Raw genomic sequence first — 15,722 nt, 5'->3', positions numbered from 1 at the left:
AGCTAGCCTGAAGGTTGTTGGCTGAGTTCTTTGAGGGCAGAGATGGGACCTGGCTTGTCTTTGAACACATACCTGGCATGGTACTGGCGCATGGTCCGTGCTTAGCACATCTCCAGACTGAACAAGAAGCCGTAGACACTTACCCAGTATTATCCAAGGCTCGTGATGGTCTGTCTCTGCTCCTGGGTACCCTTGGCCCAGAGCAGATCACGCCATTCCCAGAAACCATACAGAGGATCAATGCTCAATCTCCCTTTCCAGAGTGTCTCCCCAAAGGCACCCCAAAGGCTGATCTTCCTCCCCTGCCCCTCAGGCTGCGTGGATCGTACTCCCACCTGCACTACGGCTACCTCCCCGACGCCCTGGTGGACCTCACCGGAGGGGTGGTCACCATGGCCAGCCTGCATGCTTTGCCTTCCGACCTGCTGGCGGTGGTGAAGACAGCGGCGGAGGCAGGCTCCCTGATGACCTGTGCCACCCCCAAGGGGGTGAGTAGCATGGGGGAAGCTTTCCTGAGGTCACCCCACGCGACAGCCCTGCCTCTAAGACAGGCAGTGTGAAATTCGCTTCCTAGAAGAGAAAATGGGCTCAGAGAGACCAAGGTGCTCTGCACACTGCCACAAAGGGCTGTCTCCAAGGCCTTACCAACTGCTGCTTCCTGGCCACGAGCCATGCTCCTCAGTCACCAGGGGTCTCCAGGCCACAGGAGCAGGCCTGCTCCTGCTGCTTCGGGTAGTGCCTTTATGTTTTACTTTACGTTTACAAGGAGTGCTGACTCTATTGGCCCCAAAGACAGCCTGAGAACCCGTCTCCTTTGGGAAAGTTTGCAGGGCCCTCCTAATTGAGTCTGCTCCAAAACACCTGGCTCCCTCTACATGAGATGTTACATGCACTCTCTACATGTATGGGCTTTGAGTCACAGCTTTTAAATTCTAAATGCCATTGGAAACCTAAGGTGCACTTTAAGCTCCATTTCTGGCGGTAGGGGATCCAGGGGACCCCTGACTCCCGTGAACCAACCAGCAGACACATTTTGTGCTGTATCCATCCCATGAAAGGAGTTTGGTCAAGCAAGCAGCCCAGATCCTCAGCACTTTCCGGGGTTCTAGTGGCCATGGGGTAGTCTCCTGGAGCCTCGACCCCCCCAGAAGCTTCTTCCTCTGCCTCACTAGAAGACAGTTCCAGCACATAGGTCCTTTCCGGTGAGCCAGGGCCCTGCTGATCCTGCTGCTGCCTGGATTGTGCTTCTCCAGCTCTCTGAAGAGCCTGTGAATGCCGAGTACTTGATCTTCCTCTCCCGTTTGCAGCCCACAGATGGGGCCGAGGTGATGGAGAACGGGCTGGTGAGTCAGCACGCCTACACAGTGACCGGAGCTGAGCAGGTGAGTTGGCCCGCGGGCCTGGCGTCTCTCCACTGGGTTCTGCCTTGGCACTCTTGCTCCTCTGAACAGGAGCCAGGATCACATGTCTGCAGCAAGCCTCACAAAGTTGGCATGAGTTACCCCATCATGCCACCTTCCCCGGGCAGCTTCAGCTCCTTTGACAGGTCCAGGAGCTCTGGCCACCAGGATCCTCTGCCCCCAGGATCCCCCCAAGGACCGTGCTGTTCTTGAAGTGATTTCAGCTCTGAACATCTAGCTAGATGAGGGATGAGCCCCAAAAGGAGGTAGAATGGACCACCCAACTGGTTGGGGGGACCTACAGGGCCCTGAAACAGGTTTTATTTGTGACCTTCAAGATAAACTAATTGAATAAAAACACTCTACAGGGATTGAAAGAAGTTAAAGGTCATTGGATCTTGCAGGTGATGTGGAGCTCTAGGTAGCTCCTGTTTCCCTCAGCAGGGGCTTCTATCTAGGAAATCAAGACAGCTGCTTTGAGACCCTCCTCTCCCAGCCAAGGAAAGAGAAAAAAGAAATTCTTTACCCTGTGGCAACACTGAGGCCCATGGGCAGCTGGGAAGAGCCATGTATAGTACCACGTGCCCAGGAGGAACTTTGTTCCAGTGGAAGTAGGGAGGCCTGCATCAGAGGACCATCTCGCCCCAGTGCAGGAATCGATGACAGGTGGACAAAAATGTGTGTAGTAACTGTGCAAGGTATAGTCTAGAAAACGCAATTGAAGTCTGGCTTCCTGTATTCTTCAGTGAAGGAGCCGAGGCCTGATGGGAGAAGCGTCTCTTGCAAGGTCACAGATAGCAGCCTGCGTAATGAGGGCCTGGGCACCTCCTTTCCCCAGTTCCCAGGCTCTGTCTGTGTTCATTATATAGTTGTCCTGTGACAGCACTTCCTGGCTTTGGGAGGGTTTCTTGCAAATATCCCCTGTCTCTGCAGTTCCCATGACTCTGGAGGTCAAATGATGTCATCTAAGCCCTGAGAAGACAGAGTTTTAAACTCCGGGTTATTTGCCTCACAAAGAATTACATTTGTTTCACAAATACTCACCTGGTACTTGTGGACCAGGGATGCAGAGTCTTGGGTTCTGACTGTGGCTTTCTCAAACTCCCTGCCTCTGTCTGTCTCTCTCATCTGTTGACCTGAGGCCAATTACTCCATGATTGCATGTTTTAGTGAGTGCCCCAATTCACAAACAGGGGACAATATCTCCCATCTCCTACCTGTCTCCCCAAGGTGAATGAGCACCAAACTACCTCCTCTGCCTTAGGTGCCTACTGGAAAACCATAGACATCTAAGGAATGTTTGCTGAGTCATTGGGTAAGTACACTGGCATGAGTGTCTTGGCTTGTGAAGGTCGATGGCCCATGTGATCATTCACAGGACACTGTCATAAAGGGCACAGTAATATGGGAGACATTGCTGGCCAACCCCACATCCTCATCATCATAAATTATGGTGAAGAACCTGGAAGAAGTTTCTCATAAGGAAAGACAAACTTGCCCTAAATACCCAGGCCCAAAGAAGAGATCCCAGTCACAGAGGCTCCATTATCTGCTCCTCTGAGCTTTACCCCAAGGTCCTGTCTAACCCTTCCAAGCCAATACCTTCATCAGTAATACCATCATCGCACCTCGACAAGTGTGAACACTCCCAGCTCCAGGGTCCCCTGTGTAGACAAGTCCAGAGATAGAAAGTGGCTTTTATCTCATGTGCCAGGCTTGTTCCAAAAACATTTGGAAAATGCAGCTCACTATTTTCTCTTCCCGAGAACTCACAATATACTGCCTCAAGGCTCTGAGAAAGCCTATTGTAACAAGAAAAGTACTACTGGTCTTAATCTACCATTAGCCATAAGACCTTCTTCTTTTTCTAGGAATACCTATTAATATAGGTCAAAGGAAATAGCATTTGAGAGAATAAGTCTGAGAAACCACCATTCTGGGTCAGATAACCTGAGCTACCTCTTGTTCCCCTGGTAGAGTTTGGAGAAAAGCTGGCCAAGGGAAGGAGTACAGCTGGCAACGAGCACGCCAGCCCATGCTTATCTGTAGCCGTGACCTTGGCCTCTAATGTGACCCCTGCGTCCCTGGCCAGGGTGCACGATCCCCAAGAGGATACCGTCCTGCAGAACACGGTCATACAAGGGCCCAGGAACTGGATGGGATGCAGATTTCTCCTCCTGTGGGAGGAGGTTATAACTGAGCCACAAGCGCTGAGATTAAAGCAGCCCATAAATGCAATGTGCTTCTTAATCTGCTCATCCTCCCTCCAGGCAGGACACAGACAAGAAGATAAATGAAATTGGCATTTTTTTATTATGCACCTAGCTCGGTCGGTGACTCCCCTGGGCAAGGGGGTGAGTGTTTATCTGCATGCCTCATTTAGCCCTTCTCTCAGCATCTTTGAATCACTGGCTGTTTCCTTCACATGCCTAACGGAGCCCCTGACTGTCCACTGGGTTCCGAGGTGGCTCATTAAGCCCTGAGGGCCACCAGGAGACCACTCCTCACGTCCCTGCTTGGTGGGCTCCATTAGATGCTGGCATCAAGTGACAAACTGTGCGTGAGCCAGGGCTGGGGCAGAGAGGGTGGGCAGCTGGGCTTTGTTCCAGACAGGGTGAACAAGAAAAGCCATAGAAAGACCCTCATGTGAGCCAAGTTCAGGGCCTTGTGGAAATGCTCTGTGGTGATCCCATGGCCCCAAACCAGATGACTCAAGGTTGTGTTTGATCCCAAGGTCACAGCCACGTCTGAGAAGGGGCCTTTATCCATGTCCACTTCCAAAATTAAGAGCCTGAGTTTTGGAGACAGGTGGTGGCTAGGGGTAGAATCCTGCCTCTGCCATTACTTTGTGATCTTGACAAAGCTGCTTAACCTCTCTGGTGCTCAGTTTCCTTCTCTGCAAGATGATTGTATCAACCTCTACTCCAGAATACTGAGGGTATAAGGCCAGTGGGCCAGGGCCTGGCCCTGAGCCCCATCTTCACACATGGGTGTCTCCTCCGATGGTGACAGCTGATCAGAGTTCTCTCAGCCCCCTTTGACCTAGAGTCAGAGAACAAACTCACTGCCTTTCCTCCCCCCCCCCCCCGTGTCCTCACAGCATCAGCACAGATCAGTACCCCAGCTACAACTTCATTACATTTTAATCCCCCTCCAGGGTGAGGACGCCTGCCCCCCGGAAATGTAGGCTCAAGGGTTGGCTGTTATTTTTGTACCTTTCCTCCCGTCCTGCCCTACGGCTTATGGGAAGGGAGGGATCAAAGGTGGCAATCCCAGTATCTAATGTGAGTGAGCGATCATGAGGAAGGGGGGGAAGAGGGAGGGAGGGAGGAGGGGAGGGAAAGAGGGAGGAAAGAAGAAGGGAACTGTACCCCATGCATGCCATCTGCAATGGGATCAGGAGGTGAGGGCTAGCCTCGGCTGTCTCAGCATCCTGGTTGTCGCAGTCCTGCACACTGGCCTCCTATACACAGGCTCTGTCCTTAGGATCCAGATGCCATCAGTAACCGGGCTTGGAGGAGGCTGGGACCCATGAAGATCTCGCCTCTGCATCCAGGTGCAGCATCCTCGCTATTTATCCTCTATGGAATCTGAGCTCACCCAGGTTCTTGAAGGCAGCCATACTGCATGACAGAGTTACCCCTGCTCTGGCAAGGAACTCTGAAGAATGAGAAGTTGTTTTCTCCTCTTTCTCCTCTCCTCTCCTCTCCTCCACAGGCGGCAAGAGAGACATTGATTTTTTTTTTCTCCTTTTCAATTTTTTTTTTTTTTCTGCTGCAGCCAAATGAGGTCAGAAGTTAAATTAGTCCTCGGAGATAAAAAGCAACTGCCTCCCTATTCCCTCTTTCTGCTGACTTTTGCTGGAGAGCCCTGACAGTTTCTTTTTCTGCTCTTCTTACAGATTCAGTACAGGAGGGGCTGGGAAGAAATCATCCGCCTGTGGAACCCCTGGGGCAGCACGGAGTGGAGAGGGCGCTGGAGAGACGGGTATGGCTCCTGAAGCCACGCTGGGGATTCTTCCCTGAGAGCCGGGCACTCAGAGCGCCCTGCTCACGAGGTGGTGTCTGTCCTGTCCTGCTTCTGTCCCCACTGTCCAGTTCACAGCTGGGTGTGCCTGTTGGTCTACCTCATATTCCCAGGATGCCATTTTCTAGACATCTATTAGATGCTGGCTGTATATACTCTGTATAAGGTATATTCAGTCTGCTAGGTGTGTGCTATGAGGTACACACAGGTGACAAGACTCCGTGTCTGTCCTCAGGAAGCTAAAGCCCAAACCTATGAACCCACATACATAGGGCATACCTCGGATTAGCAAAAAGGCAGGGAGCAGGGCAGGGCGGGAGCCATGCCCCACGTGGGAGGGAGAGGGGTGGTGAGCAGGAGCCTCATGGCTTCCGACGCTGACGATGCCACGGGATCAGGATGGAAGGATTCATGTCTGGAGAAGTTGGGGAGCCAAGGCAGAATAAGCTTTGTACTCAACGTGCTCGGGCTGTCAGACCTGGCCCTCGTGTCCTGGGAGGAAGGGGAGGAGTGGGTGAGGTTCAGATGCCTGGGGGAGCATGGCCCTGAAGGGGCTGCTGTGCGGTCACTGGCTTCCCTGGGGGGCTGGGCTGACATTTCCCAGCTGCCCTGGGGTCAGAGCCCTGGTGCCCCAACCTCGGTCTGACTGAGGATGAGCAGATGGTGACAGTGAGAGGCTACTTGCTCCTCTTGGTGGCAGTGAGGCTGGGCCAGCTCGTGCAGATGCATAAAAAGCTTCAGGACAGTGTGGCCATGATATCGTTGTCAGAGGGGATGGGGATGGGGATGGAGAGTGTGAGGGAGAGAACTGCAGTGGGTCAGAAGCCCATAAGGCCTCGCGAGCCCCAGGAAGCAGCTGAGCATGAGCCCTGGGAGGCGGAGGCCGGCCATCTGCAGCACCCGAGGCTGAGGCCAGGCTGCAGGGTCCCAGCCTGATCCCTCAGCCGGGCTTTGGCAGGGATGCTCTGGTTCTCTGAGCCCCAGTGGCTGGTGATCACTCAGCAAACACGAAGTAAAGACCTGATGGCTGGAGGGAGGGTAGAAAAGCCAGGGAGAGGAACAAGGAGGGAGAAAGAGCAAGATACATTTGTAGAATCCACCTGGCTGCGACCTCAGAGGAGTCCAGGGAACAGAGTAGCCACGTCCGTACACAGACAGGAAAGGAGCTTGCAAAAGACTGAGCCAGCCCAGCCTGGAAGCAGTCCTTCCTACCGTCCACTTCCTCCTTTCCTCTTGCCTCTGTTCTTTCTTTCTTCCTCCGCAGGGATGTCCTTTGCCCTTTCCAACGTAAATTCTAATAGCCCCTGGCCTTTTCCAGGTCTCTGTTGCTAGTGGGTGATTTGATTTAACCAGAATCCTGATCTGGGGATGGCCATTTGGGACAGGCAGGGCCAATGTCCATGACAGGTCCCTAGGGCAGGGGAAGAAGCATTGGTCACACGGGAGCAGATAATTCACCCATTTCTTCTATGCAAAATATGGAGTGGCAGCAAGAGACACCAGCGGTCAGGGAAAGGGAGTGTCCCATGGGTGGCCATGTGAAGCTGTCCTACCCAGGGTCCTTGGGCGTGAGCCATGTTCCCTCCCCCCACACTGGGTAGGAGGGGAAGCATCAGTCACATCCGTCGCCAGGACATATGGGACCAACAAGCTGGCCTGAGTCAGAGGAAGTGAGCAGGGAGTGCGGCTGTGGCTGGGGAGCCCAGTGCCAGACCAGAAGCTTGGCTCTGGTCCCTGCATGTTCAGCCATAAATGAAGGTTTCTGAGTGGGGCTGCTGTGTACAGCAGGGATCTGTAGCATCCTGTCCCTCGGCTCCCACCAGACCCAGGCTGAAGGAAGCAGTGGGGACGGCATCCTCACTGTCTCCACGCAGGTGGTCGATTTCTTCCCTGCTTTTTAGGAATGGAGATGGATGGAGAGAGCCGGATGGTCTAATCTCAGCCATAATTGAAATTTCAGTCGCACACACTTAAAGGCAAACTTGCATGAATCGATAGTGTATTGATTTACACTACATTTATTTTCCCTTACACACTGCAGAAAATGTAATTATCGCTTAATTATAAAATTGCCATTTTACAATAACACATCTGACTGCCTCGGCCCGCAGCCAGGAGCCTGAGTGGTGGTCCCTGCCTTGCCGTCCTGGCAGGGAGGTGACCCAGGCTCTGGACGTGAGCTCCGCCACAGGAAAGATCTCATTAAACTTTCGTGCCTCTGGGGCCCTTCGCCGAGAAGCATACCTCGGCTATAAATAGTGGAATGGAGGGGTAGCTGCTCCCGTCTGTCTGGAAGGGTCTCTTTCTTACCAAACGCTAGAACTAGCTTCTGGAACACACCATCCCAATGAAGCGGTCAGCAGTCATTTGTTAACTAAGCAAACAAGCAAGCAAAAAGTCACTGTGCGCCGACAGTGTGCCGAGGCATGTAGAGGCACCCGTGATTATCAAATGGCACCAAGGCTCGTTGATACTCAGCACCTGGGATCCAGAGAGGGAAAGCAACCAACAAGTGGGTAATGGCCACACAGCGCGCTGAGTGCAGAGACAAGAGTGGTGCAGGGGGCACTGGGTGCTCAAAGGAGGCACCTACTCCAGATGCAGGGGCCCCCGTGAGGTTTCCCAGAGTGCCCTAGAGGAGGAAAGATGAATACGAGCAGGTTACAGAACTGAGAGGAGGCAGAGTGTTCCAGACAGAGGGGACATCATGGTGGAAGCCAAGAAGTGGGGTGAGAGTGTCTTTTGGGAAATAAAGGCTTCATGACTGCTGGAGCATAGAATTCGAGGGCGTGGTGGGTGGGGTGGGAAAGCAGGCAGCCACTCAAGTAAAGCTGGAGATGAGGCAGGGGTGTAGGTTCTCTTTCAGGAGTTTGAGCTTTTCCATAAGAGTAATGGGGAATCGCTGACATGTGCCCAGTGGGGGGATGACACACTCAAGTGTATGTGTTAGAAAGATCACTCTGATGGTAGTGTGGAGGATGGGCAGGCAAAGGGGCAGGCGTGGGTCCAAGGAGGCCAGCTGAATGTCCAAGAGGGGAAAGAGGGTGACCTGAACTCGTATAACAGAAGTAGGGATGAAAAGAAGCAATGGCTGTGGGAGAGGTTTAGGAGGCTGAAACAGTAAATGAATGATATTTGTCGACTGTTTGAAAGAGAGACATGTTCTCACTCAGGATGAGCGTAGCTTGGGACAGGCAATCAGAGGTCACTGTGGGACACTATGAAGACATATGATGGACTATAGATCTGTCGAGAACTCAAGAAAAAGAAGCAGGCTGGGGACGATTGTTTGCAAGCCACCAGCATGTAGAGAGTGAGCCCTGGTCCTAGGTAGAATGACACGCTCCACTTGTCTCCAGGAATTAATAATGGTGCCCTGTGCAAAGGGCCTCTATGGGACATGGCTGAGATAAAACGCTCAGGGAGATCTCACCCTATGGTCTGTCTCTCTACTCACAGGTCCCAGGAATGGCAGGAAACCCGTGACCGGCGGAAAAGCCAGCTGTATGAGAATAGGGAAGATGGCGAGTTTTGGTATTTACCCTTCTTTAAGAATGATGTTGTAAACCTTTGTTGCTTGAGCCCTTAATCTCTACCCTTTTTTCTAAGCTTTCATGAGGTTTGAAATTAGTGTTGCAGACACCTATTTAGAGGCAGCCTATTTTCTCTACTAAGACATATTAAACTCTGAGTGAAAAACCGTCATGTTTCCCCTCTTGGAGTGAAAGTTGTCTGAGTTACAAGATACTGGGCTTTCCCAGACATTTTGATGGTAAAGAGAATGTTGACTCAAAGGTTTGAAAGGGACAGCTTCTTAGTGACCAAGAGGCATGGTTGTCATGTGCATATCTTCCAGGCGATCTTGTTGGGTCCCTGTAAAAGGAGCAGGAGCTCGTTTCCCAGCCTGACTCTGGCATTCTGGGTGGAATGTTACTGCCTTTACCCATAAGTCACACAGACCGGCTGACCAGATGTTTTAAAAACACATGCCCAGCCATGTGCACATAGCTTAGAGAATAAAGTGGACATTTCTTGGAGGGGTGGTTCAGTTTACTTAGTGAAATATTTAAATAAAATTTAGCATGTATAAAAGGAAGCCTGAATCTAAGTTATTAAGAACTAGATGGACAAATGTATATTAGAAGTAAAAATATTCCCATGATCTCCACTTTAATTGTAGGAGGTGGAATTTTAGGTGTGAAGTCTATGTATTTTTATAAAGACCTCAACAGTGGGTTTGGCAAAGGCCCTGAGTATGGGCTGAGGTGAGGAAGAAGCTTCCCTGCAGCTGAAGATAGGCTGGCCATCAGGCTCATTGGCCATGAGAGGACTCAAAGTGGATCAATGGGATAGGAAATGGCTAATGTTAAAGCCTCTGCCAGTTGACATGCAAAACCCAGAATCTGATTCTGTCATTGCCCTTGGGACCACTGGAGGGAGAGGGACTGATAAAGCAGAGGCTTACTCAAAACTGAATGAGCCTGAATGACTCAGGTCTTTGAACAGGTCAGTGGTAAGTCAATTGATACTTAAGCTGATGCTGAAAAGGTACACCAATATGATGGGAACCCCCACCTGGAGACACACCGGTTGCTATTTAGTGATTTGTATCTGTTTTCAACAGGATGTCATGTCAAGATTTCCAAGAGAACTTCTCCTGCCTGTACATATGTAACCAAATCCCAATCACCCTGGACCATGGAGTCACACCCAACGAAAAATGGAGTCAAATGATATTTAGAAACCAAGTGATTCTAGAAAACACTGCAGGTAGGTATGCCATTGGTGATCTGTGGGACCCGAAGCCATCAGCCCTAGGGCTGTCTTGGCTTCAGCTCTCTCTGGCCCTTGATTGGAGATAGACTGTCAGCCTGAAGTGAAAAAGAAAGAAATTTGTCATCCCAATGGGAAAGCTACTCTTCTCCAAGGAAAATTATTGCGGGTGGGGGTGGGCAGGAGAATTTCTGCTGTGCCTCCTCTGGCCCTTTCTGCACTACTATGGTCCATCTACTTACCCCTCACCACCTCCAGGTAGTGGAACAGGCTTCCTGCTCTTTAGTAAATCTCCCACATGGTGGAGCGAGCTGTAGAAAGAATGCTGGACAAGTCGCTGCCTTGCTTAAACCATTGTCTTGGTCACACACTAGCTTTGTGACTGGAAACATAGCTTATGTCTATCGTCAGCTTCCCCAACAGTAAACTGTGGAATTAATAAGCCCTATTTGCTCTTTGAACCCACAAAGCACCACCCAGGCAGAGGGGAAACTACTCCTGCCCTGTCTTGGTTGTGAGATTGCAGTGGTAGTCATTTCTGAGCCTATGTGTGGGCTCCCCTGGATTGACACTTGTTGATGGTGTCCTTAGGAGAGTCGCCTTCCCTCCCCGTACCTCCTGCTCCCCCTATTTGGCATTCATGAGTCAAAATGATCGCTCTGGGTCAGATCTGAGTGTACTAATATATCCTGTGAAAGAGGCTGGAAATAAGATATTCACGTGCACAAGTGTGTATGTCTACATATGCATTCCTTCTCCTGAGCGCATGCCTGTTGAGAGTGGTTTGCTTGATTGACCTCATACCCCTGGGTGTCCCTCTTCTCTGCTTCTGGGCTCTAAGGAACTGCTCAGTCTCTCCTAGGCAGCAATTTTCTGTTCACCTCCCTTAGCTAGGCATGCCTCACCGTAAAGCCAAAGCCCTCTTCCCTGGACATAATGCATATCAACAAACTAATCCAAATTATATATTGGGGACATTTTTAGTAATACCTTACAAGAGAGAGGGAAGGGAGCTGGCGATTGAGGGCCTGACATGTGTTGCAAAGGGCATTGTAATCCATTGTCTTATTAAATACTCATAGAAAGCCTATGACCATGATGGTCCTCCTTGTCTCCCCGTGCCCCTACCAGTTTCTCAGCTGTGACTCGGATCTTCTTCACTTCTTCATGCATTTGAACTGAATAGTTTCCATCTTAGTTTTCCCTCTCACTCTGGCCCCACCTGGGGCCCCAGGAGGATAGTTGACCAGCAGCAATGGCTTTCTCATACAGGAGGACCCAGGCGGGATGCTCAGTACCTCTTCTGTGTGCAAGAGCTCACAGAAAGCAGCAATGTTGTTGTGTCCTTCACCATCATGCCACAGAGTTTGAAGGAAGAAGATGAGAAATTTCCATTGCACTTCCAAGTGTTCAAGGTAAGGCAGCTCGGCCTGTGGGAGCACTTGTGTATACACCGGGCTGGGGAGAGCTGCTAACCAGGCCAGAAGATGGAATGCACCACAGCTTTGGAGATCTGTAGGGTCTGTAGTGTTTATCTTTCCAACTCTAAATCTGCAGGAAAACCTAACACTGGGAAATAGATTAGACTTGACCATGTTTACAATAGGGCACACCTCCTGCCTCTGTCACTTGACCGTTTTTTCTGGTATACTGCAGAATTTAATGCCTGCACCTTGAATAGAAGTCTGGCCTATGACAAGCTATTATAACTATGCAGATTCCTGGTATTACCCCAGACCTCCTAAATCAGAATCTGCAAGACAGAGCCTAAAAATCTGCATTTTAAATACAAACTGCCAAGGGATTGCTTATACACATTATGCATAAGCATTTGATGATTGGCCAGGAGCTGTGTTGAGGTGCCAGGTCTGCACAGTCAGGATTGAACAGATCTACTAAAAATTATTTCAGCCAAACCTTCTTGCTTGCTTGCTTACTTTTTTGCTTGATTGTTTGCTTTTCTTGCTTTTTTATTTTGTTTGTTTGTTTTTGGTACTGGAGATTGAACCCAGGGGTGTTCTACTTCAGAGCTATACCCCAAGCCCCATTTTATTTTGAAACAGAATCTCACTAAGTTGCTGAGGGCATTGCTAAGTTGCTGAGGCTGGCCTCAAACCTCTGATCCTGTCTCAGTCTCCCAAGTACTAGGACTATAGGCCTATACCACGACATCTAGCTCTTCTTTTGATATGAGACAGAAGCCCAGAGAAGGTGCCAGGGCTGCCCCAGAGCATATCTACTGAGGCTACTGTTCCATTGTTGTCTATGAACCGGGGGCCTAGGAGCTGGGCAATACAACAGCTTTGTGTCAGTTGATTTGCCCAGACTTTACAGCTCAGGAACCCTAGCAAGATGGTAATAATTTTAAAAATACCACCACATCCCTGTCTTTCCTTTTCACCCTAGATGCATTCTTTCTAAGCTATGTACTAAGCAAGAATACTCAATCCGAGATGTCCTGAGGCTCCCTGGAGATTCCAGAGGCCCAGTTTGAGCCAAACACCAAAGAAAAGTACAGACCTTGACAACAAAAGACTCTAAACACAGTGGGATTTTTTTCCCACAGTTCAGCTGAGAAACAGGCTCTGTGAGTGCTAGCAGCCAGGCTGTCTAGAGTCCCCAGGCCCGGGTGGGAGTGCTGACCCAACCGAAATGGTGTGCAGCCCCAGCGTACGCCTGTGACCCCACCACTGCTGTGATAACACTGCACTGTCTCGCATCAGACCAAGCACTGGCGAATTCTGAAGAGGCAGGCACAATCAGGACAGTGAGAAAGGACAAGAGTGGGCAAGCCACTTCATCCTCATCCCAAAGCTCCTCTCCTAGGCCAGGACTTTCCAACTCCACCCCCACCCCTGTCCCAGTTCAACAAATCATGTGGTCTGTCCATGTAGGTGGGGCCCTGGCTTACAGTGAAACAATTAGAACCTAAGGGTCCTAAGACAGAGCCTGCTGGTGGTGGGATCCATCACAAAGTAACAACACAGCTTGCTCTATTCCTAGCTCTGCTATCTACCCTGCTGAGCCTCAGTTTCCAAAGCCATGAAATAGGATGCTAGTGTCTGCCTCCCAGGATTATTGTGAATATCCGGCACATTACGTAAAAGTGCTTTGCAAGCTGTAAAGGGGCTTAAAAATGGAACTTCATGCCGGGCGTGGTGGCGCATGCTTGTAATCCCCGCGCTTGGGAGGCGGAGGCAGGAGGATCGCGCAGGTTCGAAGCCAGCCGCGCTGGCGTAAGAGACCCTGTTTCAAAAATATAAAATAGGTCTGGGAGTGTAGCCCGGAGGTAGAAGGGTTTCCAGGAACCCCAGTACCACAAAAAAAAAAAGGAACTTCATTCTTAGTTCTTCCCTGTATCAGATGGAAAGACAGGAACACAGATATTTCCACATTTATATGCACACATACATCTCTGCTGGTGCCGGGGAGACATCCTATTTACAGTGCTCTGTGGGAATCAAAGAAATTGCCTTCTCACTGACATTCCCAAGGTTGGGAAATTTACATTTGAGTGAAGTTCTTCTTATCTCCATCCTGCCCGTGTCTCCCGTTTCCTTCTGATATTATCATCGCCGCTATGCAGAGTAACTACATCTTGCTGAGGGACAAGGGGAGCGGGCACCTCCTCCTCTAGACACCTTCTCTCCACTTTGATATCCTTCATTACTACTCCCTATAATCAAGTGGGTCTCCTGTTACACACCTCTGCGTGGGGAAAGAGTAGTCACCCATTCAACCTGGTGGTGTGCCAGGGAACGGCCGACTACACATGAAGAAGGGGCACAGGGCCCTGAGCCAGGCAGGCGGCACCTTCCTACCGCCTCTTTGTGGTCTGGATTTGTGTTAGTGATTTTGCATCACTGTCACAAGATGTCTGAGGTAATAATCAACTTAAAAGAAGAAAAGGTTTATCTGGGTTCCTGGTTTCAGCCCAGGGTTGCTTGAGCCTGATTTTTTTTGGGGGGGGATGGCTGTGATGGCCACTACACCAAGGTGGGAAACACAGAGAAAGACAGGCCAAGACCAGGGTCCCAATATGTCTTTTCAAAGGGCCATATGACTTAACTTCCTCCTCCTAGATCCCATTTCTTAAAGGTTCCACCATTTCCAAGAGCACTGTGGCTTGGGATCTTTAGCACATGAGCTCAGGGGAGCGTTTCAGATCCACACAGCAGCAGGCTTCCTAAGTCACCTTTCTTTCTCTTCCCTACAGGTGGACTCCCAGGTATGGCTCACCACAGCCCTCACCAGGTTTCTCTGGGCACTGTCCCTTGGTAAAGTGTTCCGCCTCTTCTGACGGTGTCCTTCGCCTGTTTGGAAGTTGCAGATTAAGTCCAGTTATGTCTTGCATCAAATTCAATCTTAGAATCTCCAAACAGGTCAACAAAGCAGGAAAATATTTAGCTGTCCTGGTCCGAATGTTGAGCCTCTTGGGGGTTCTCTCGTTTAACTTTCAAGAGGGATTACAATGATCCCCAGCATCCAGCCCCTAACAAAGACTGATGTACCAGGCTCATGCGTGTTTAGCACGAGAGCAGCACTCAGGGAAACCCAGGGAGGACCTTCAGCCTCCTGCATGAACCAGCCCCCAAATCCACCACGAGGAGATGCACATTGTCCACACGTAGCTTCAGGCAGGTCCTCTACCTCTGACAAGCAGATTGCCTCCTCCAGGTCCAGTGCTGGTGAAAGGTGACTTATATTATGGGATTCAAGGAACCCTCCCCTGGCTGTGAGCTCTGCTGTGCTTCCACTGCTACTGAGCAAGTGTGTTCTGAAAGACAGCCTGGCCAGGCTGTGAGGGCCTAATGGAGAAAGGCAAGCTGCTAAGCAGGGCTACCCATGCTTTCTAGATTGTAGCCCGCACACTGCCCACACCTCTGTCTGTACCCAGAGCACAGCTGATCCTTGGAGGAGGGTCCTGTGGCTGCTTCTGCCAGAATGGTCCAAGCATGTTGGACTCCCATACCCACTGGAGCTGTTGGCAACATCAGCCGGCCCTCTGATGGGCCGTCACCCATCCCCCATCTCACTCTGGAGTCCAGTCTTGCTCCCTGTCCCCTAAAAAGGAACTTTCCCCTTTACCCTGTTTTTCCCCCAAGGCAGAGCTCATAAATAATAATTTCATGCTGCATAACCATTCTAAATGGAATCCCCATGCTTCACAGTAGTGGGGAAAATTTGTTTAGTACAGGGTTTTTATTATATAATATGTATGTGACATCTGGTAATGGGAACTGCATTATATTTATTGTTTTATCTCTAAGAAATATTGAAATAAAAGGAAAATGATCAGGGCCTATTATTTTCCAATGAGAAGGAATCTTGGGGCTCTGGCGGAGAGATGAAACAGAAGTAAATAGAATGCAATCCTGCAGTGCTGTGGCGGCAGGGTATCTCACCAAAGCCTTAAGAGAGAGGCGGCTGTCAGGCCCCAAAGAAATTCAGCCTTAGAACAATGCCACTGGTTACCAAGGAGGTCTTCTCTACATAGAGAAAAGCTCCAGGACCCCAGTGTGC

At 50.4% G+C, this 15,722-nt stretch overlaps 1 protein-coding gene across 1 annotated transcript in view; it reads left to right on the top strand.

The window, feature by feature from the left end:
• Window positions 1–15,722, top strand: part of CAPN13 (calpain 13) — a gene marked incomplete at its 3' end in the record, with an annotated part of 51,940 nt that overhangs the window by 22,869 nt on the left and 13,349 nt on the right. The window contains exons 5-11 of the mRNA XM_080711224.1: window positions 314–488; window positions 1,308–1,382; window positions 5,302–5,387; window positions 8,886–8,960; window positions 10,051–10,196; window positions 11,472–11,614; window positions 14,416–14,427. Coding sequence (XP_080567350.1) covers window positions 314–488; window positions 1,308–1,382; window positions 5,302–5,387; window positions 8,886–8,960; window positions 10,051–10,196; window positions 11,472–11,614; window positions 14,416–14,427 — 712 coding nt within the window. The remainder of the gene's footprint in view (window positions 1–313; window positions 489–1,307; window positions 1,383–5,301; window positions 5,388–8,885; window positions 8,961–10,050; window positions 10,197–11,471; window positions 11,615–14,415; window positions 14,428–15,722) is intronic.

This window comes from Muscardinus avellanarius (genome assembly GCF_963383645.1).
Source record: "Muscardinus avellanarius genome assembly, chromosome: 15".
In the NCBI taxonomy this organism is placed as follows: Eukaryota; Metazoa; Chordata; class Mammalia; order Rodentia; family Gliridae; genus Muscardinus; species Muscardinus avellanarius.
This window is presented reverse-complemented; position numbering and strand designations above follow the sequence as displayed.